The sequence below is a fragment of the Schistocerca serialis genome, chromosome 3 (genome assembly GCF_023864345.2).
Source record: "Schistocerca serialis cubense isolate TAMUIC-IGC-003099 chromosome 3, iqSchSeri2.2, whole genome shotgun sequence".
Taxonomy (NCBI): Eukaryota; Metazoa; Arthropoda; class Insecta; order Orthoptera; family Acrididae; genus Schistocerca; species Schistocerca serialis.
The window spans coordinates 282,237,329-282,259,457 of NC_064640.1; the positions used below are offsets into that span (position 1 = coordinate 282,237,329).

The 22,129-nt window shown below is 41.4% G+C and overlaps 1 protein-coding gene across 1 annotated transcript in view; it reads left to right on the forward strand.

Moving 5' to 3' along the window:
• The window catches only part of LOC126470789 (glutamate receptor ionotropic, kainate 2-like), a 373,922-nt gene that overhangs the window by 176,383 nt on the left and 175,410 nt on the right, over nucleotides 1-22,129 (forward strand). Inside the window, exon 7 of the mRNA XM_050098799.1 lies at nucleotides 22,014-22,098. Within this exon, the coding sequence (XP_049954756.1) occupies nucleotides 22,014-22,098 (85 nt within the window). The remainder of the gene's footprint in view (nucleotides 1-22,013; nucleotides 22,099-22,129) is intronic.

The following is a 22,129-nucleotide window of genomic DNA, read 5'->3' on the forward strand; positions in this document are numbered from 1 at the left end:
CGATACAGTTCCCCACAGTCGTTTAATGAACAAAGTAAGAGCATATGGACTATCAGACCAATTGTGTGATTGGATTGAGGAGTTCCTAGATAACAGGACGCAGCATGTCATTCTCAATGGAGAGAAGTCTTCCGAAGTAAGAGTGATTTCAGGTGTGCCGCAGGGGAGTGTCATAGGACCGTTGCTATTCACAATATACATAAATGACCTTGTGGATGACATCGGAAGTACACTGAAACTTTTTGCGGATGATGCTGTGGTGTATCGAGAGGTTGTAACAATGGAAAATTGTACTGAAATGCAGGAGGATCTGCAGCGAATTGACGCATGGTGCAGGGAATGACAATTGAATCTCAATGTAGACAAGTGTAATGTGCTGCGAATACACAGAAAGATAGATCCTTTATCATTTTGCTACAAAATAGCAGGTCAGCAACTGTAAGCTGTTAATGCCATAAATTATCTGGGAGTACGCATTAGGAGTGATTTAAAATGGAATGATCATATAATGTTGATCGTCGGTAAAGCAGATGCCAGACTGAGATTCATTGGAAGAATCCTAAGGAAATGCAATCCGAAAACAAAGGAAGTAGGTTACAGTACGCTTGTTCGCCCACTGCTTGAATACTGCTCAGCAGTGTGGGATCCGTACCAGATAGGGTTGATAGAAGATATAGAGAAGATCCAACGGAGAGCAGCGCGCTTCGTTACAGGATCATTTAGTAATCGCGAAAGCGTTACGGAGATGATAGATAAACTCCAGTGGAAGACTCTGCAGGAGAGACGCTCAGTAGCCCGGTACGGGCTTTTGTCAAAGTTTCGAGAACATACCTTCACCGAAGAGTCAAGCAGTATATTGCTCCCTCCTACGTATATCTCGCGAAGAGACCATGAGGATAAAATCAGAGAGATTAGAGCCCACACAGAGGCACACCGACAATCCTTCTTTCCACGAACAATACGAGACTGGAATAGAAGGGAGAACCGATAGAGGTACTCAAGGTACCCTCCGCCACACACCGTCAGGTGGCTTGCGGAGTATGGATGTAGATGTAGATGTAGATGTAGATGACTTCGGATAATTTACTGTAGGTCACAAATCATTTTGGGCGTCGCGTTTGTAATCCCGTGGACGAAAGTTTTCGAAACATATCATTGTATTTTTAATGTTGATCTTGTCCTCACATTCACAACGAGACAGCCGTTCACATTGCATTTCAAAGACTTTCGGAATACTATGGTAACGAGCGCCCTCGGTTCTACACAGACAGTTACTCTAGTTAGTTAGCAACAGCACAATACAACGTGTTTTTGCACATTTCACTCGTAAAATATTGTGAACAGCTCACAAGATTGCAAAAGATATCATTTCGTACAGGAATACGCCACAAGTAACGAAGTACACACAGGAAATTGAGAACTCAACACTACCAACAACGGCGTGACTCCCATGGTAGTGACGGGAAGAACCGAATAAAAACAATGGTTTCAGTCGGTAGGTGGAAAACAACAGACTCATTCAGTTGTAGGTTTACATATCGGTTTGATCACTCACTCATTTTTTTTTTTTAAGTCAAACCAGTTTGTGGGAACAAACGATGGAAACAGTCGTTGCAGATTTTTTTGGGTACTGACTAAGTTATTCCCTCTATGTTTCAAGTCAAACCAGTCTGTAGTTTTTCCTGTCGGTCGAACCATGTATTTTATTCGTTCTTTCAGCTAAAACCACTTTTTACTATTTCAGTTGACTGCAATACTCATTCATTCGTCTCCTACATGGATAGCCCTATCCCCGGGACTACGTAAAGACATTGCACGGATTCACGAAAGTTAAAATAAGCAATATACATACGCCTTTAATGGTGTACTGAATAGACAAATTCTTCTTTCAATTATTTAAAACTCATTAATATATACGATAAAGGTGTTCCAGATGCAATTAAGGAGTAACTAATGGGCATAAAAGTTTCCTTGGAGGAGCGTGAAGAAGAAAGGAACGTTTCCAAATTTTAGCGACTTTTTGCACTCTGTTCTACTGAAAAATAATGATGGTGTCTATTAATTAAAAAACACTATTTAAAAATCAGGAGGCGGCGCTCTACCTCCCCCTGCTGCCAGGTGTTCATCCGGCACGAGGAGGTGGCCAGCCGGCATCTCTGCACGCGCGGCCAGGCTACCTCCTGGCGCCGGATGCATACCTGGCTGCCGAAGTCTGCCGGCGGCGGTACCACACTCACGGTCCTAACGACGCAGCTCCGCCACCAGACGTAAGGAAGAAGGGCTGAAAAAAAGTGAAAATCACTCAGACCTAGAGACCGAGATAAAGCAATCATAAGACAGACGTAACTGTCAGAGACTTGCGTCAGTAGGTTATTTCAGATTACGTGAAAACACTCAAACCTGGAGTGTGAGTAAAAAAGTTTCATGTAGCTGACGTGACAGCAGAGACTCTGTTTAGCTGCATTAGGTTGTTACAGTCGATTGAAAAAAACCGACTGAACGAAAAATCAATCGACTCGCCAATCGGTTGTTAAAATTAGTCGATTTTCTCATCACTATCCCGTGGACACTGCTTAGTAGCTGCCCAGTGACGTCACACTTCGCTACTTCGCTAGGCCGGGCAACCGGCAACCGCGCGGGGACCCGGAATGCACCCCCTTGTTTCGCTCCAGCACTGACAGTGTCCGGCACATTCCGAAAGGTCATTAGCAGCGAGAAAACGCCTTGCCAGTCCATAATCCACTCCGTTCATTCACCGTAATGTGCTCATTGAGTACTGACAGCTTCTTGTGCATATTTACAAACATTAAACAAAACATGTTATTACACTTTCTGTAACGTTCGTTGTCTTGTGATAATCGGATTTCATTAATGTACGATATACATGCAACTCTACTTAATGTTGCGTATTTATGTTTAGCCAAACAGCTTTCCCCTAATTACCTCGACCGTTTTTCTGTATCTACACATTATTCTCCTTTCACCGACTTAAACGTAGAACGTGATACGTCTAATGCAATTTGGTAAGGTGCCCTACTCACTACATACTGGCAAACAAAAATCTCGTAAAAATTCGCTATCTTACTCATATTTCAATAAACCTGCCTTGTTTGAAAACACATTCTGTTATTTTGAAAGAAAATTCTTTAATACTTCTTTTACAGATTTATTAAACATTTTAATTTCCTTTACTTTTACTTTCTGATACTTCTGTTTCAGTACATATTAAACTATTCCTTTCTTTCTGTGAAGTAATTTCATTCTTCTTCGTTTTGCATTGAAAGTGTTCACGCATCACCTTGTAGTAGCGTCGTCTGCGCTTCTTTGCGAGCACCAATAATAATATTGCAAACTTTATCTTATTGTTCCCCCTTGAACCATGGACACTGACGTTGGTGGGGAGGCTTGCGTGCCTCAGCGATACAGACAGCCGTACCATAAGTGCAACCACAACGGAGGGGTATCTGTTGAGAGGCCAGACAAACGTGTGGTTCCTGAAAATGGGCAGCAGCCTTTTCAGTATTTGCAGAGGCAACAGTCTGGATGAGTGACTGATCTGGCCTTGTAACGTTAACCAAAACGGCCACGCTGTGCTGGTAATGCGACAGCTGAAAGCAAGGGGAAACTACAGCCGTAATTTTTCCCGAGGGCATGCAGCTTTACTGTATGGTTAAATGATGATGGTGTCCTCTTGGGTAAATTACTGGGGAGGTAAAATAGTCCCCCATTCGGATCTCCGGGTGGGGACTACTCAGGAGGACGTCGTTATCAGGAGAAAGAAAACTGGCATGCTACGGATCGGAGCGTGGAATGTCAGATCCCTTGATAGGGTAGGTAAGTTACAAAATTTAAAAAGGGAAATGGATAGGTTCAAGTTAGATATAGTGGGAATTAGTGAAGTTGGGTAGCAGGAAGAACAAGACTCTTGGTCAGGTGAACACAGGGTTACAAATACAAAATCAAATAGGGGTAATGCAGGAATAGGTTTCATAATGAATAAGAAAGTAGGAGCGCTGGTAAGCTGCTAAGAACAGCGTAGTGAATGCATTATTGTAGCCAAGACAGACACGAAGCCCACGCCTACCACAGTAGTAAGAGTTTATATGCGAACTAGCTCTGCAGATGATGAAGAGACTGAAGAAATGTATGATGCGATAATAGAAATTATTCAGATAGTGATGGGAGACAAAAATTTAATGGTCATGGGGGACTGGAATTCGGTAGTAGGAAAAGGAAGAGGAGGAAAAGTAGCAGATGAATATGGAATGGGGGTAAGGAATGAAGGAGGAAGCCGCCTGGTAGAATTTTGTGCAGAACATAACTTAATCATAGCTAACACTCGGTTTAAGAATCACGAAAGAAGGTTGTATATGTGGAAGAGGCCTGCATACACTGGAAGGTTTCAGATAGATTATATAACGGTAAGACAGAGATTTAGGAACCAGGTTTTAAACTGTAAGACATTTCTAGGGGGCAGATGTGGACTCTGACCACAATTTATTGGTTATGAACTGTAGATTAAAACTGAAGAAACTGCAAAAAGGTGGTAATTTAAGAAGATGGGACCTGGATAAACTGAAAGAACGAGAGGTTGTAGAGAATTTCAGAGAGAGCATTAGGGAACGATTGACAAGAACGAGGGAAAGAAATACAGTAGAAGAAGAATGGATAGCTTTGAGAGATGAAATAGTGACGGCAGCAGAAGATCAAGTAGGTAAAAAGTCGAGGGCTAGTAGAAATCCTTGGGCAACAGAAGAGATATTGAATTTAATTAATGAAAGGAGAAAATATAGAAACTCAGTAAATGAAGCAGGCAAACGGAATACAAACGTCTCAAAAGCGAGATCCACATGAAGTGCAAAATGGCTAAGCAGGAAATGTAAGGATGTAGAGGAATATATCACTAGGGGTAAGACAGATACTGCCTACAGAAAAATTAAAAAGAGCTTTGGAGAAAAGAGAACCACCTGTATGAATATCAAGAGCTCAGGTGGAAAACTAGTTCTAAGAAAGAAGGGAAAGCAGGAAGGTGGAAGGAGAATATAGAGGGTCTATACAAGGCCGTTGTAGTTCAAGGCAATATTATGGAAATGGAAGAGCACATAGATGAAGATGAAATGGGAGATATGATACTACGTGAAAAATTTCACAGAGCACTTAAAGACCTAAGTCGAAACGAGGAACCGGGTATAGACAATATTACATTAGAACTCTGGTAGTCTTGGGAGAGCCAGTCATGACAAAACACGACCTCGGGGAAGATCAGTTTGGATTCCGTAGAAATGTTAGACCACGCATGGCAATACTGACCCTATGGCTTATCTTAGAAGATACATTAAGAAAAGGCAAACCTACGTTTCTAGCATTTGCAAACTTAGAGAAAGCTTTTGATAATGTTGAGTGAAATATTCTCTTTCAAATTCTGAAGGTGGCAGGGGTAAAATACACTATTTGTAAAGTAACCAGATGACAGTTATAAGAGTCGAAGGTCATGAAAGAGAGGCAGTGGTTGCGAAGGGAGTGAAACAGGGTTGTAGCCTACCCCCGATGATATCAGTCTGTATATTGAGCAAGCAGTAAAGGAAACAAAAGAAAAATTTGGAGTAGGAATTAAAATCCATGGTGAAGAAATAAAAGGACCTGGAAGAGCAGTTGAATGGAATGGACACTGTCTTGAAAGGAGGGTATAAGATGAACATCAACAGAAGCAAAACGAGGATAATGGAATGTAGTCGAATTAAATCACGCAATGATGAGGGAATTAGATTAGAAAGTGAGACACTTAAAGTAGTAGATGAGTTTTGCTATTTGGGGAGCAAAATAACTGATACTGGTCGAAGTAGAGAGGATATAAAATGTAGACTGGCAATGGCAAGGAAAGCGTTTCTGAATAAAAGAAATTTGTTAACATCTAGTTATATTTAAGTGTCAGGAAGTCTTTTCTGAAAGTATTTGTATGGAGTGTAGCCAAGTATGGAAGTGAAACAGCCGTTCTAGGCGCTACAGTCTGGAACCGCGCGACCGCTACGGTCGCAGGTTCGAATCCTGCCTCGGGAATGGATGTGTGTGATGTCCTTAGGTTAGTTAGGTTTAAGTAGTTCTAAGTTCAAGGGGACTGATCACCTCAGAAGTTAAGTCCCACAGTGCTCAGAGCCATTTGAACCATTTTTTTTAAGTGTAACAAGGACGATATATAGTTTAGACAAGAAGTGAATAGAAGCTTTCTGAAAGTGGTGCTACAGAAAAATGCTGAAGATTAGGTAGGTAGATCACGTAACTAAGAGGAGGTACTGGATAGAATTGGTAAGAAGAGGAATTCGTGGCACAACTTGACTAGAAGCAAGTTGGTAGGAAACGTTCTGAGGCATCCTAGAATCACCAATTTAGTATTGGAGGCAAGCGTGGAAGGTAAAAATCGTAGAGCGAGACCAAGGGATGAATAAAGTAAGCAGATTCAGAAAGTCTTTCTCTGTAACAATCATTACACAGTCTGTTGTCATGGAAGCGCGAATTCTCCCCCATATTCGCTCTGGCATAATCATTGTTTTGTCAACTATCAAGAAAATGTGAACCACACTCTTTCCTACCTACTTATTTTCTCGAAAAAACTTTACTTTGTCTCTCATTTTCGTTTGTGAAAATGTTGATTACTTTGTTACGGATTCCGTTCCAACGATCCTTTAATTTACGTCTTACACCCTTCCAACTATTACCCTTCGTTGCTTTCTCTAACTAAGTAACCACCTGACCCGAGCCTTAAAAACCTCCCGATGTGTAGTACTTTTCTTTGAGTAACAAATGGTTGACAGTACCTGCTCCCAAATAGTGGTCTTCATTAATGACATTTCCACTATTATTAGTTATTGTAACCCTACTTCCCAATTTTGAATTTTATTTTTCCTTTACATTTTCAGCAGAAAAGTCAGTGTCTGTGCTATTGAAATTACTAATCTCACACCGAATAGCATTTACCTTCTCAAACACTTCCTTTGCATTACTTACATAAAATTTTCTAACAGAAACTACTTTAAAAGATAGAGGAGCTAAACATGATCATCTGGGACTAATTTGTCATTTACATCAGAGACTGTCCATTTATAATTTTCAGTCCACTTACTAGTAGTAACCTGTGAAGTGTAGCTGTCTTTCTCATTTTCATTTACATCTTTACTGGGTTATAGCTGAATGGTTTCGCTCGTATTTTCCCCATTTATCCATTTATTCAATATTAAATTTCTTTCCTTGAGCAACATTTTTATTTTGTCGAAATTAATTTTTGTACCCTTAGCATTTTCTCTAATTTAATTATAATACCTGGAAAAATGCATGACATAATGATGTCTTGTAATACTTAATTATTACGACCAGTTTTGATCACTGATCATCTTCCAGGTAAGGAAGACTACATCACCATATGTCATACAAGCCGTAACATACGAGTATGACCAACAATTTAAACACAGTCAAATGTGTAAAACAATAATTATAAGTTTCTACTGATAAGGCAGTGTGGCTCAATCTGTGACAAGCGACAAACCCGCCAAAGGTACACATTGCCTTATCCTCGCATCATTGAGTTATACGCTGACACTCGTAATAATCTAGCTACTGTCATTTTGTTGCCCAGTATGCTCAAACAATTCTGTACCTTTCCCAAATCACTGCTTACTGTTCTCATTGTATTCCATGTGTACTGTTCTACCTTCGTAGTTAACTCATGTCTCATGTTGGCGTTCCTTAGAATAATCTTTCCTGAATTCGAAGGTTGCTTAGTATGCCATTACACATAGTTTTGGTAGTGCCCGCCATCAGTTGTACTGGCCCAGTCATGTCGTTCAACTTACGTAAATCCTCATTATCCACTGTTTGAAATACCGTCTTCATTGTCTTTCCTCCTGCTTCCAACCAGCCTCTTTTCTCATGAATTGGCGTCTGTGGCACAGTGGCAGTCATTTATGACAGTTGAGCTCTTAGTCACACGATAGCCTCAGTTCTTGGTATTCGCCCTGTATCTTAGTGAGAACTTTGTTCTTCTGTGCTTCTTTGTGGAACTCTACGAATGCATCTTGCAAGCTGCAAACTTCGTTTCTTATTCCCACACACCTAAAGTCAACCATCATATCCTCTGATGATTGAAAGCAGCACGCTCATTTGTCTGGCAAACAACACACCTGATTCTAATGGCTGATTGTGAACTGTGTGCATTATTCCTCTGCTGGTGAAATGTAGCAGCATCAGGACTACAACATTCTGTCCGGTTGTGCCTGCTGATCTGCCACCTGAGGAAGAGAATTTGATAATTCCCTTCCTCCTTCAAAAACGCTTATACATAAGAAACCAACTGTGAAATAACCTGTATTAAAAACACTAACTGTAACGACCCACAGTAACTAAAATAATCATAAAATCACAATAACGTTTTAACAAGAATAAAAAAATGATGAATGCATTAAATAACTTCAGACATAACATAACAAAATCCAAATGTTACTACTTGTCACGTGACCTCAATGCGTAGGGTATGCTACATGTATCTTGCTTATCTATCGGTAAATGGTCGCTGACTTTCTTAGTCGTTTTCACGTCACTGGCTTGGTTACTGGAATTTTTAGTAATACAACCATCATTCCTTTAAAAGGTTTACCTATACCAACATGGTCAATGGACGTTTTAGTTGGTTGCACCTTAACGTTCACTCGTGAAGTCATCTCAATGACTTGATGAGAACCCTGAAACTTAGTCAAGAACTTCTTCTTCTTTTCCTTAGGAATGTAAGGATCAGTGAATAACACCCCACTGACCCACTCGATATTGAGGCAGGTTTCCCACATGCTGTTCTGACTGTTTTTGTCGTACAAAGGCTTTAGTGTTGGCTCAGTTCACTTTCTGTCATATCTCATGTATCCTCTTCGCAAATATTTTGACTGATTCACAGTTAGGTCCTAATTTAGAAATCATGATGTCAAAGTGGGATGGTATTCCTGCTGCGCACCACCTAAATGCTAATAAACCGATACTAGAATCTCTTTTAGAATTACATGCTGAAGCTATATATTGGAGGTATGTATCCCAATCAGTGTGCTGACTATTAACGTAAAAATCAAATATTTTAGAAATTGTGCTATGTACTCACTTTGTTCTGCCATTAGTCTTTGGATGGAACCAACTTGTTTGTAATATCCAGATATGAGGTACATGACATAACTGCTTCATTAATTATGATACAAAATTTTTATCCTAATCTGTAATTATGTTATCAGGGACAGCAGATTTAAGTATCAAGCTGCTAACTATAGTATGAGCTACGTATGAGCCTGCTGATCAAGAATCGTTACCATTGCCGTAAACCTTGAAAAGTGATCTATAATTGCCTGTATGGTTTTAATCCCTATGGATGTTCTACTGAACACTCCCTGGTTATTAGCACAATTATCTGAAAAGGCTTGACGCCTCTGGTAATCTTTTCAAAGGGCTTTTTAGATGAATAAGTCTGCTATCTGTGCACAGGTGACACAGTCCTTTATGTACTGCTCAACATCGCGTTATTTTGTCTTCCACCTGAATCTTTCCGTGACTTGTCTGTCTATCATTATGCATCCATCCATCTGATTATGTGCATGTTGCAACATCGCATTGGAAGCCATGACATGCCTGTGTTCAATGCCACTCCATTACACTTTTCCCAAGTGTGTTAATAATGCAGCCTTTCTACTCAACGTATCTACATACTGAGCTTTCTAAGCGCTTTATGAAAAAATCTCGTAATCAAACTCAGAGTTTGAGTGCCCACCTTGTTAACCTACTTGAAGGCACTTTCAGCCCTAACAGTTATTTCAGTTATGTGTGATCTGTTATCGCATTAAATTTCTAGCCATATAAAAAAAACCATATAAACACGCTAGCTTTTCCTTTTCCATACTGCGGTAGTTACAATCTGTTTTGTTCAGCTGTCTTAAAGCATATGCTACTGCATGTTCCTTTCCATCAATATTCTGGCTCAGAATACAACCAACCACTTCATAGCTGGTATCGCCCAAGAGAATAACTTCCTTCTCAAAATCAGGAACAATCAGTACTGGATCAGAAATTAAAGCTGTCTTCACAGTTTAAAACGCCATTTCACATTCTTCTGGTCACTGGAACTTCACAACCCTTCCTTAATAGTCGGTTCAGTGGTTCTGTGATCTGTGCAAAATTTTTTATCAATTTTCAATGATAATTACTAAGTCCATAAATGACTGTAGTTGCTCGGTGGTCTGTGACGATGCAAGGTTCTGAATTGCCTCTGTTAGGTGTGGATTAATTTGAAACCACTCCTAATCACATGTCACAGGTAGTTCACCTGTGCCTGCAAAAAATGGCATTTATCTGTGCTAAGTGTCAGACATGCTGATTTTAGTCTACTGGACGTTTCACATGTTCTGCCATATCTTTCAAGAATACAATGATAGTGTCCAAATATATCATGCATGCTTTAAGCTTCAGTCCATTTAGCACTGTGTCTAAAAACATCTGAAATGTGGCTGGTGTGTTTTTGAGTCAAAACCGCATCCTTTTGTACTGGTAATGACCTCATGGCACTGTGAAAGCTGTCTTCGGTCTATCCTCTAGGACTACCAATAGCTGGTGATATCCACTTATTCCATCCGTCACTGCAAAGTAATGGCACTGCCGTAAGTTGTTCAACATATCTCATATCTGTACGGTTTGGAATCGTATATGCGTCAGTCACTGTCTTAGCATTGAGAGATCTGTAGTCGTAACAAGCAGTAAGAGTCTTCCAGCTTCTGTGTTTTGCATCAGTTAATACGTCTGCATGTTAATGTTCCGAATACCATCTGGAAAGGCTTCTACCAATTCACAATGCTTTTGCGTTAAAGTACTCAGCTCTTCTCTGAAGAACCTTGTGTTATTCTGCTTACATAAATAGTAAGCCAACTGTTGAAACGTCTGTGTCTTGGTAATAATTCTTAATATAAATTGTATACTTTAGCTTCGTCTGTCAGACGCAAATCAACCACGCGGAGACAAGTCTCGCCTGAACAATCACTCATTGCCGCGGTAGCCATAATATCGTTAATGATCATAGTTACATCTTTGGTCATTTTGAAAGAGAAAGGCTTTATTAATGTAATTTCTGATGGATTCAGAGGAGGAGACGGTACACTCAAAACTGCCTTAGCTCATTTGATTCCAGTTGCAGTTGTTGCTGAACGCCATGTAAAGCTTCAACTTGCAAAGTAAGCATTAATTACACACTGGCGTTGCTGAGAATTTACATTTAACAGTGCCTATACTTGATCTGTCAAAGCAGCAGCACGTGTGTTTGGCATCTTGTATAAACTACAACTGCTGTTTACAATAACAAACAATCCCTCTGCCACTAGAGGGCTCCGAATTGTAACGTGTAACATGGTGGTGTGTATCGTAGCTATGTTGGTGTATGAGAAACAGTGTACTGTAATCGAGTTTAGAATTTGAAGAGTTCATTTGCAAATAGAGCAACCTCTCCCTCAACATGAAAATGCGACCACACACGAGCGCTACAACATCTGCAACAACCCGACGCCTTTGATACACTTCCATCAATCATTCACCATATAGTCCTGACTTTGCCTCATCCCATTTTCATTCGAGGTCTGCACTTCGATAGTGATCAGTGGTGCAAGCAGAGGTGAGGTTGTAACTCCGTCAAAAAATTCAAACATTCTACAATGACGGCATCAACAAACTGGTCTCTCCTTAGGAGAAATGTGTTCAATGCCAGGGTGACAGCGGTGAGAAATAAAAACGGTAGATATGAGGAGTAAAGAAGAAGAATGTTAATAAAGTTTGTTTCACTCAAAACGTTGCACGAGTTTTCACATAAATTTGGAGGTATTACCTTTTAGCACGCCCTCATAGTGCCTGTGACCAGCACTATCTTAGCACATGGCAACTCATGCACTGCAAGGTTACAAAACTTACACGGCTCTAGACTTAAACATATCTGTTTAAAAATTTCTCTAATTTGTGATAAATCTGCAGGTTCCTGTTGCCGGACAAGGGTAACCTTAAGGTTTTAACGAATGACCCTACGTCCTACCATGGGCACACACGCAAAAGGCCAACAATAAAGAGAAATGTTTATTCACTGCACCGCATTATGCCGGTACGGGGAGGTGAAGGACGTTTCTGTAGATGTGGTGCCAACGATCCGTTGAGATGACACCTACCGCTGTCAGCAGAAGTAGCAACGTCATAGTTTCTGGCGAACACTGCTGGTATGTATTCCTTGCGGAAACCTTTTGGGATAGTTCTTTCGGCTGCTGCTTTCATCAATCCTACAAACCTTGTGTAGTTCTCAGGTACTGCTTGAATCCACCGGATGTTAGCATCAGTCTAGTTGGTATACAACTTTCAGTCTGCCTTTCGGAAATTCCATCGTGGTCTGGGCGTGGAATGCATAACTGGTAATTGGAATCCGATTTTGTATATTACTGGCCTGTGTTGACTATGGGGGAAATCTTGAAGCACTTATCTCTGAAATCGAGGGACTGGTGTTATTAAGCCAGGGGTGACAAAACATAGATCTGGTATGTAATCTTGCTTCCAGCGGGCTGAGTGAAAAGTACCCCTGTCTTTCGGGTCGTAGACTTGTTTACTTCAGCCCATTCTACCAACTTAATGCCGTTATTGTCATCCTGATAGTAGCCCCAGGATGTATGATCACTGTTAAAATCCCCTATTATAATATTTCCACTCGTGGGGACAATCGCTATAGGATCAGGCCAGAGTGAGGAAGGAGGTTTGTAGACATTTGTAATCACCGTATTGTCTGTTTGTACAGATGTGGCAAAGAAAGAATGGTATTCGGAGGTCGGGATTACGTTGTACTGACATATGTCATTTTTAATATATGTGGCAATTCCGTAGTGGGCATGGTGATGTGTTGCCAATATTTTATACCCAGGAATTCTACCTCGAGCTAACAGCTGTTCGTCGCTTTCAGTGTGTGTTTATTGCAGTACTAGAACGTCCACTTTGTGTTCCTCTAAGATCTTAGCGAGTTAATCACTCTTGGCCCTACTGACGCCTTCGATGTTTCATTGGCATATAGTTAGTTGTGGGCCTATTGTTCGTGTTTGGAACTGTACGTCCTTAGAAGGACTATTTAGTGTTTTCGTCTCGTCGTTGCCGTGAGACCAAGAGGGGCAGTACGGTGGTATCTTAATCATTGTTGCTTACTTAGCACAACCCAGGGGTCACGTGTAGGGTACATTGAGGTAAACCTACGGGCGTGATGCAGTGAAAAGTGTTGAATATGTATCTCATTCTGCAGCTTCTGTCTAGCATGTTGGGGTCTCAATAGACACTGTCGATCGCTGCGAACAGGAAGAGCCAACTGCAAAACGAAGACGCTTTATTGAATCAAGAATGGCGTGTGCACGACAAGTCCGCAACCACATCATGACTCAGAGCAGTGATCGATTCAATTTTAATTATCACTTGTCAGTTGCACAACTCTCTGAACCGCCCTTGTTTTCCTAACATGCAACTGTTATCCCAGAACAAGAACTGAAATTAGCTATCAGTTTGTTTAAATTAGTATTCAGACTTACGTCATGAATTGAATGTGCTACACAGCCGAAATGATTTTATGAAAGCGTCAACCGCTGTAACTATGTTAAACTTTCTTTACTAAAGCAATTTGGCAAAAAGCTTTTTCTAAGAGTATTAAACTTCTGCAGATAACAGTAATCTTTCAAATGGCAACAGGAGAAGCTTCTCTACACTAAAGCGTGTGAAAACATTCGTCCGTAATACTATGAATGTGGACAGCCTTTGTGCACGTGCGGTATGTTCTCTCTAAAAAGAACTACTGAATCAGCCAAACTCCAATGAAATGGTCATAGACCATTTTGGAGCGCAGACGGGGAAACAAGATGATTTCATATACAAACAAATGAATTAAGGTAAGCAAAAATGCATGAATAGGTGATATGAAGCAATTCCTTTGTTGTAACCATTAGTTTAGCTTAGGAAATAAAGAGCAAAAGAAAGCGTAGTGACATGTTTAGCTGCTGACGTTATATTTTCCAAAATGCGGCTTGTTTTGTTAAAAGTCAAATTTGCCGACAGTTTAGCGCAAGAAACCGTACTAAAAACTACACGTTTGGAAGAGATCTTCCATGCGCTATACCACTTAAAATGCGTAAATTCGTAACACACAAATCTAAATAGTACGATAAATATGGTATGCAAATTAACATGCCGGTTGCTCATATCACCCAGTCACAGCGTAAGACCCGTGTCGTCACGCAAACATCGCTGTTTCGTCACGTGAACTCAAACACCGCAGTCTGAACACACGAAACATTAAAGTCCGAAGCTTAGAAACGAATACAGCAAAAACAATAAGCGAAGCTAACATATACCGCATTAAAAATCACTCCAAAACCTGTCTTTCAATACGATTTGTTGTTGTAAACTGTCGGGAAATACGACGTCAGGGGATAAACAAACCATCTATAGATTTTATCTCGGAGTTAGCTTTTGATGCCATTTAGTAAGTGATTATGAAACGGAAAGAAGGTATCGTATGTAAACGTTTGGCTAGATCTGTAGCGTAGCCCGAGGTCTTCGTTGAAATGGTTCAAGTGGCTCTGAGCACTATGGGACTTAACTACTGTGGTCATCAGTCCCCTAGAACTTAGAACTACTTAAACCTAACTAACCTAAGGACATCACACACATCCACGCCCGAGGCAGGATTCGAACCTGCGACCGTAGCGGTCGCGCGGTTCCGGACTGTAGCGCCTAGAACCGCTCGGCCAGAGGTCTCAGAGGTCTTGGTTAGTTCCGATCGATAACTATCGCAGCCTTCCCCAGTATGCAAATCACGAGCCACGTCTAATCCAGATTAACAGTCGACATAATTGTAGGAGCATAATAATGGGTTAAGGCGTTGATTTTAGCTGATCTTCATACAACTCTTTTGATACCTTTGATTTCCAGGATTCCTTTCATATGCATTTCCTCTTCAAATACCGATTGGTCACGGTTGAAAACAAATGCCTTACTGAACGATGGAATCAGTTTGTTAATCTCATTTACAAATTTCGGGCCTATTCCGCAGTTTGTTGTGCATCGTCAAGTTCATGCTTGGTTTTAAATTTCGATATCTTACGTCTTCCAATTCTGTGTCACTGTTTGAAGTCATGCAACCATCCACTGCTTCCCTTGAAACTACTGTAATCTACAGGGTGATTATAATTAGAGTTAATTCAAACCTCTGTAGAAATAACACTACTGGTCAGAATGATGTCAAATTGCAACGGAATATTATCGGAGAATGTAGAAAACGTATGGCAGAAGAAAAATAAATAGTTACAAAATGTAGCAACAGATGGCGCTGTAAGCATCATAAGCTAATAGTGGTCGACAACAAATAACAGATGAATCATAGATCAATGCCTCAGGTGTACGTTTGACGTTAAACAAACTGTACTACTCAATGTGCATCGGTTACGTAAGCCCGTCCACCACGACAAGGTCATATCACATCGGATGGTAAATAACGGTTTTTAATTGTCCTAAGGCCAAAAACCGCATAAAAAGCATCACTCACATCTGTTTTTAATTGTCCTGCGGCCAAAAACCGCATGAAAACATCAATCACATCGGTTTTTAACTGTCCTCAGGACAAATACCGCATAAAAAGCATCAATCAAAATGAAATCGGGTTATTAATTTCCTTGTGACTGGCGCAAAACGTCTTCAATATGATGTCCACCGTTTTCTGTAACATGTTGAAATCGAGAAACAGCATGTTCCACAACTGATGGAGGTGTTTCCGGGGTCATGTTCAGAATGTGTAGCGCAATGCGTGCCTTCAGTGCAGCTATGTCTGCAATCGGAACACTTAACACAACATCTTTCAGATAGTCCCACAGCCAGTAGTCACACGGATTAAGATCAGGTGATCGGGACGGCCAGGCTGTAGGGAAATGGCGGCTGATAATTCTAGCATTTCCGAAATGGCGCAGTAGCACTTGCTTAACTGGATTTGCAATGTGCGGAGGTGCGCCATCTTGCATAAAAATGATCCCATCCACACATTCACGCTGTTGGAGAGCTGGAATGACGTGGTTGCGCAAAAGATACTCATAACGCTTACCAGTGACGGTATAGTAACAGGACCGCCAGAGCCTGTCCCTTCGAAAAAATATGGCCTTATGATAAACGATGCAGTAAATCCGCACCACACAGGGACATTTTTAGGAAGAAGTGGTACTGGTTGATTTTCCGTTGCCCATATTCGAAAATTCTGTGTACTGACATATCCTGTCAGCTGGAAGTTTGCTTCGTCTGTCCGCAAAATCTTCCACGGCCAATCATTGTCCACTTCCATGCGAGCAAGAAATTCTAAAACAAAGATCTCTCTTGCTGGCTGGTCAACAGGAAGCGACTCATGCACACGGATAGTTCTGAATGGGTAGCAAAGATGGATGTTTCGTAGGATTTTATGCACCGTGCTCACGGGTATATCCAATGTTCGGGCAATTCTCTGTGCACTAGACGTTTGCACACCACCTACTCACCTCGTCCTGTACTGCTGTGGTCTCTGCTTCCACTGTTGTAGAATCAATTCGTTTCCTCCCTCTGCCAGGTTGCACACCAAAAGAATCGGTCTTTTCGAATTTCCGAATCATTTTATCCAGACCGACAGCAGTCATCGGACCAAGGCCTTTTTTCAAACCCTTCAGTGTCTGGAACTTCTGCAGAGCGACGTGTGCAGAGTAATTATTCATGTAATACAGCTTTACAAGCAGAGCGCGATCCTGCATTGAAACAGTCATGGCGAACATTGCTAACGCGAAAGGAGGATAAGCCTTTTCTTTCCTTTATTAAGTTTAGATTCCTCTCAGTGGGGGGCGGGCTGGCAGCAGCTTAATACGCCGTTCCTCAGCCTACAGAAGAGTTAAAAATATAATGAGAAGATAACAAACAATAAAAACCGGCGATAAAAACGGTGACTTTTTAAAACTGTAAAATGGCGGAAAGTTGTGGAAGTTAAAATATAAAAACAAAGGGCTGGTGATGCTAATTAAGACACACAGTAAGTAGACAGGTACAATAGTAGACAGACAGTTAAAAAAACATGGCGACAGTCAGTTTTCTGTTCGCAAGAGATAAAAAATCACACCTAGCGACGTATGGTTTCTGTTCGCAACACGAAAAAAAGGCGACGCACAACACAGAACACTGACTTAAACACCACACTATAGAGTAGACACGAAGACGACTTACTACACCTTAAGGCAGATGGGGGAAAAAGTGGGGAAAAGCAAAGGGGGGGGGGAGCCGATGGAGGCTCTGAGCACTATGGGACTTAACATCTGGGGTCATCAGACCTCTAGAACTTAAAATTACTTAAACCTAACTAACCTAAGGACAGCACACACATCCATGCTCCAGGCAGGATTCGAACCTGCGACCGCAGCGGTCGAGCGGTTACAGACTGAAGCGCCTAGAACCGCTCGGCCATAATGGCTGGCGCTGATGGAGGGAGAAGACACTTAAAAGAGGGGGGGGGGGGGGCAGGGCAGATGTGTAAAGGAGCGGGGAAGGCAGAGGAGGGGAAAGCAAAAGGACTTCAGAGAGGGAATGGAGTCAAAGTGAGGGTAGGCAGGCAAAAACAGGACGGAAGGGGGGAAGGGGAAAGAGGGAGCCCAGGAAAAGGACAGAGGTAGGGATGGGGAGGTGATGATCACAGTTGATAGGAGGGACAAATGGAGGGAGAGAGGGCACATCTGGGAGGGGGAGCTGATGGAAGCCAGCCACGTTGGGAAATAAGATGAAGGGTGTAGAGGTAGAGGGTAGGGGGGGGGGGCACAACGGCGAAGGGACAGCAGCGAGTACAGATTGGAGAGGATAGGAGCAACCAGGGGATGGGGAGATCAGGGGGGGTGGGAAGTGTAGATCACTCAAATATATTCGAGGAAAATGAGCAGATGGAGGAAAGGAATCAGGTCATAGAGGATCCATATGGGAGATGGGAGGTGTATATAGAAGACAAAGCGGAGTGCATGGCACTCGAGGATCTGGAGGGACTTACAGAATTTGGGGGAGCAGATATCCTGGCAGGACCAACATAACAGAGGATGGGACAGATCAAAGGATTTGTAGGTGTGGAGGATGGTAGAGGGGTTCAACTCCCTGGTCTGGCCAGAAAGGAGTTTAAGGAGATGAACACATTTATGGGCTTTGGATTGGTTAGAGTGGAGATGAGGGATCCAGGTGAGTTGATGGTCAATGGTGAATCCAATTTAGGTGAGGGTGGGGGAGAGCCAGACAGGATGGGCACATATGACAAGGAAAAAATCAAGGAGCCAGAAGGAGTGAGTGGTACGAACTGTGGTGATTGCCTAGGTCTTGGAAGGACTGATTTTTAGGAGCCACTGGTTACACCATGTGGCAAAAACATAAAGGTGGCCCTAGAGAAGGCGTTGGGATCATTGAAGGATAGGAGTGAGTGCAAGGAAGGCGGTGTCATCAGCATACTGCAGGAGGTGGACTGGAGGGGGGGGGGCGGGTCTCAGCACATCTGCAGTGTACAGGAGGTAGAGGAGAGGGGAAAGGGTAGAGGCCTGGGGCACACCAACAGAGGGGTAGAGGGTGCAGGAATCAGTGTTGTGGATGGTAACGTAGGAGGGGTGGCGAGAGAGGAAGGAGACAATCATATGCACATAGTCAATAGGAAGAGCGTAGGTCTGGAGTTTAAACAGGAGACTGGAATGCCATATGCAGTTGTAGGTCTTTTCAAGGTCTGCGGATACAAAATAGGCTGAGCGATGGGAGTTAAGCTCGAAGAAGAGGAGATGGGTGAGGTGTAGGGATTGATCGTGAGCAAAGAAGGAAGGTCGAAAGCCACAGTGGCTGTTGGGGAGGAGGTGGTGTTGATGGAGGTGATGATGGATGCACCAGGTAAGGATGCATTCCAAGAGCTTGTTGAGCACCAAGGTGAGACATATAGGGCGATAGGAAGAGGTATCAAACGGAGGCTTGTTAGGTTTGAGGAACATTGGGATACAGGACGTTCTCCACGGGGGGAGGGGGGGGGGGTAGAAGCTGGTGGCAAGGATTACCTTGTAGAGGTTCAAAAATGGCTCTGAGCACTATGGGACTCAACTGCTGTGGTCATAAGTCCCCTAGAACTTACAACTACTTAAACCTAACTAACCTAAGGACATCACACACATCCATGCCCGAGGCAGGATTCCAACCTGCGATCTTAGCGGTCTCGCGGTTCCAGACTGAAGCGCCTAGAACCGCTCGGCCACGACGGCCGGCAAATCAAGAATCCAACAACACCTACATTCATTGCTTGAAGTGCATCAGGAAGATTCAGTTTTTCTTTGGTCTTCATCCCTATAATTACAAGAGGCGCACGTTGATTTACATTTCCCATCACTCATGGTGCCACGTTTTACTCATTATTACAGTTGCAAATATGCAGTGTTTTGCTCTAACCGTAGGTGGCACGATAATCACTAGAAGTTTAATCACTGCACAGTGCAGCTCGTTTACCAAACTGCCGTCGTTATGTGAGGGAACAACATGGAGTGTCATCAACTACAGCATGGATGACGTGGTTTTGTATAAGTAAGATGTAAACACGGCGGATATTCACAGGGTACCGGTTGCAGTGTGTGCAGAGTATGCACCGTCACGAAAAGTGCTCTTGCAACGTGACAACGCTCGTCCTACAGGAGTCGGAAAAGCATAGCCATTCATAAGGTTAAAAATAATTCAATTACAGAGTTGACAAATCGGATGGGAAATTCAAGAATGTGTTGACTGAGTATAAAAAGACGAGCCGGTAGTATATCTGAAGTCATTGAAGAGCAGACGTTTTAGTCCAACGATGAAATCTCATTGTCAGATCACTAAACTATCAGCTAGAATAAGGAAATGACATACCATACAGATATGACAAAGAAACTTGTTTGCCAGGGCAGACCTGGGCTACAGTATCTATTAATAGGCATCGTTTCTTGTCTATTCGTGAAGCAGAAAATACGTCTGGTGCATGAGCGATGAGATTCAACAAAGTAGAAGTAACAGTTATAAACATTAAAAATAATTGTACCTTTTTCAAAATAACAATAGTAAATAATTTCTTGTAGTTAATGATTTTTTTGAAGAACTTCTATTCTTTGGTCAAAACTGTTCATTAAACAACTTTATATCTTGTTTTAAGATGATAGTCCCAATAATTTTAACGTCTATCCAATAGTTTCACTAAATTGTCTTATTCACTTTTGCCTCGTGGGTGGGGTTGAACTGTAAATATGCGAGAATTTCTTTGGAAAAGTTTATGAAATGTATTTCATACAGAAAGTGATTCTCAAGCAAGATGTGTTAGGTTATATCACGAGGTGACTTTATCTACCTTTAAGAAGTGTTTTCCTGTGAACCTTTATTTTACAAAATTTGTTAAACGTGAAGTATCCTGTTCTACATGGAGTTCCCCTATTTGTATATATTTCTGTCTGTGCGGTCGTCATGGTACCGTAAGTGTATGGAATGGGGTAATGAGTCAAATTCTTTTATGTTAACAAGGGTGCACCTTTGACTGCAATGAAGTATGACTTAATCAATCACACCAACTGACTGTAGATAGAAAATAATGATATCACTCTTGTGTGTATAAAAGTATAAAATTTGAGTGATTGCTTCAAAACTAATTACCTATAAAAGATGTCGGTGCCATATTTATTAATAACTCATGGACTGTTTCATATTTCACTGTACTGTAGGATAATTCAAATTGCAGAATAAAAGCCATACTACATGTTTATTATGAACTGTAGAAAAATTATTGTGAAATTTTTACGGTATTCAATTTGAAGAAGATGGAGCAACGGTAGCAAAGTATAGGTACATTTGGTAACGCACTGGGGATGGCATGGGTTAGTTTATAGTGTGTCAGCGTGCGGAGCATGTCCTGTGTGTAGGGCGTTCGTAGTTTTAGTGAATGTGTAGGTCAGTCTGCAAGAATGCATCCATCACACATGAGACGTAACATACGAAGTGGATCTTGGGTTTTAATGTCTGCTTCACCTTGATTGAAACTGAAAGATCACACGTGAGCCAGGACTTCGCCTTGCGTGTAGTGTGAATAAAGGGGTACTTTGGAACTACTCGTTCCTACGCCTGTGCATTATTTAGTAAATGAATTTCATTATTTTCCTAAACCTAATTCCGTTTGGATTACTTTCTGTGAATGAGTGTGATTTATTGTGGAATTATATAGACATCGCTTACGTAAGTTAACGCACTATCAGCCAGACAAACTCCTGTGTAATTAGCATGCATAACCAACTATCACTCAAGTGAGATATCTGAACAATAGTTTAACAGTTCGAGAGCTCACGCCAAGTTGTTTCTCCAGTCTGCAGAAACTAAAGTAATCTTTTGGCTTATGTCCGAGACTGGTGATCGTAATTTCACAACTAATCGTCTATGTAACTGATACTGTAGCGTAAAATCTTACGTAGCCTAAGAAAATATGTTATTAAAGGTATCAGAACAAGCCTGGGAAGAAATTTCTAAAAAAAATTATTATAAGAATACCAAGTTGATACGAAATTGTTGTCATATCTACGAATGATTACGCTAATAGCCCAGTGATCATTCGTTGAAGGAGAACAAGATAAAAACGTATGCTATAGATTACGATGATGTTGATAACGCTATATACTTGGAGGTACAGGGACTGCCACAGGGCGGATAGAAATAAAAGACAATATCAGACCAATAGAAAACTGTAGTTCAAGAAGGAAAGTTCTTTTGTGTTTCTGAATCTTTTACGAAGCTGTTTATTTTTATGAATGCTTTTAAGTACAGAAATTTCAATAGCTATTATTAAGACGGGATTTAAATGTCCTCTACGTTATAATCTTGAAATATCAATAATCTTGTTTTCAGTGGAACTCACAAAGAAGTTTATCTTCCTTAAATTGCAGAGAGCTGATCTGGCAATATGTGACCTGACGATAACTTACGAGCGGGAATCAGTTGTGGACTTCACAATGCCTTTCATGAATCTAGGTAAGTAGCACTTCTCAATATTAATATTATA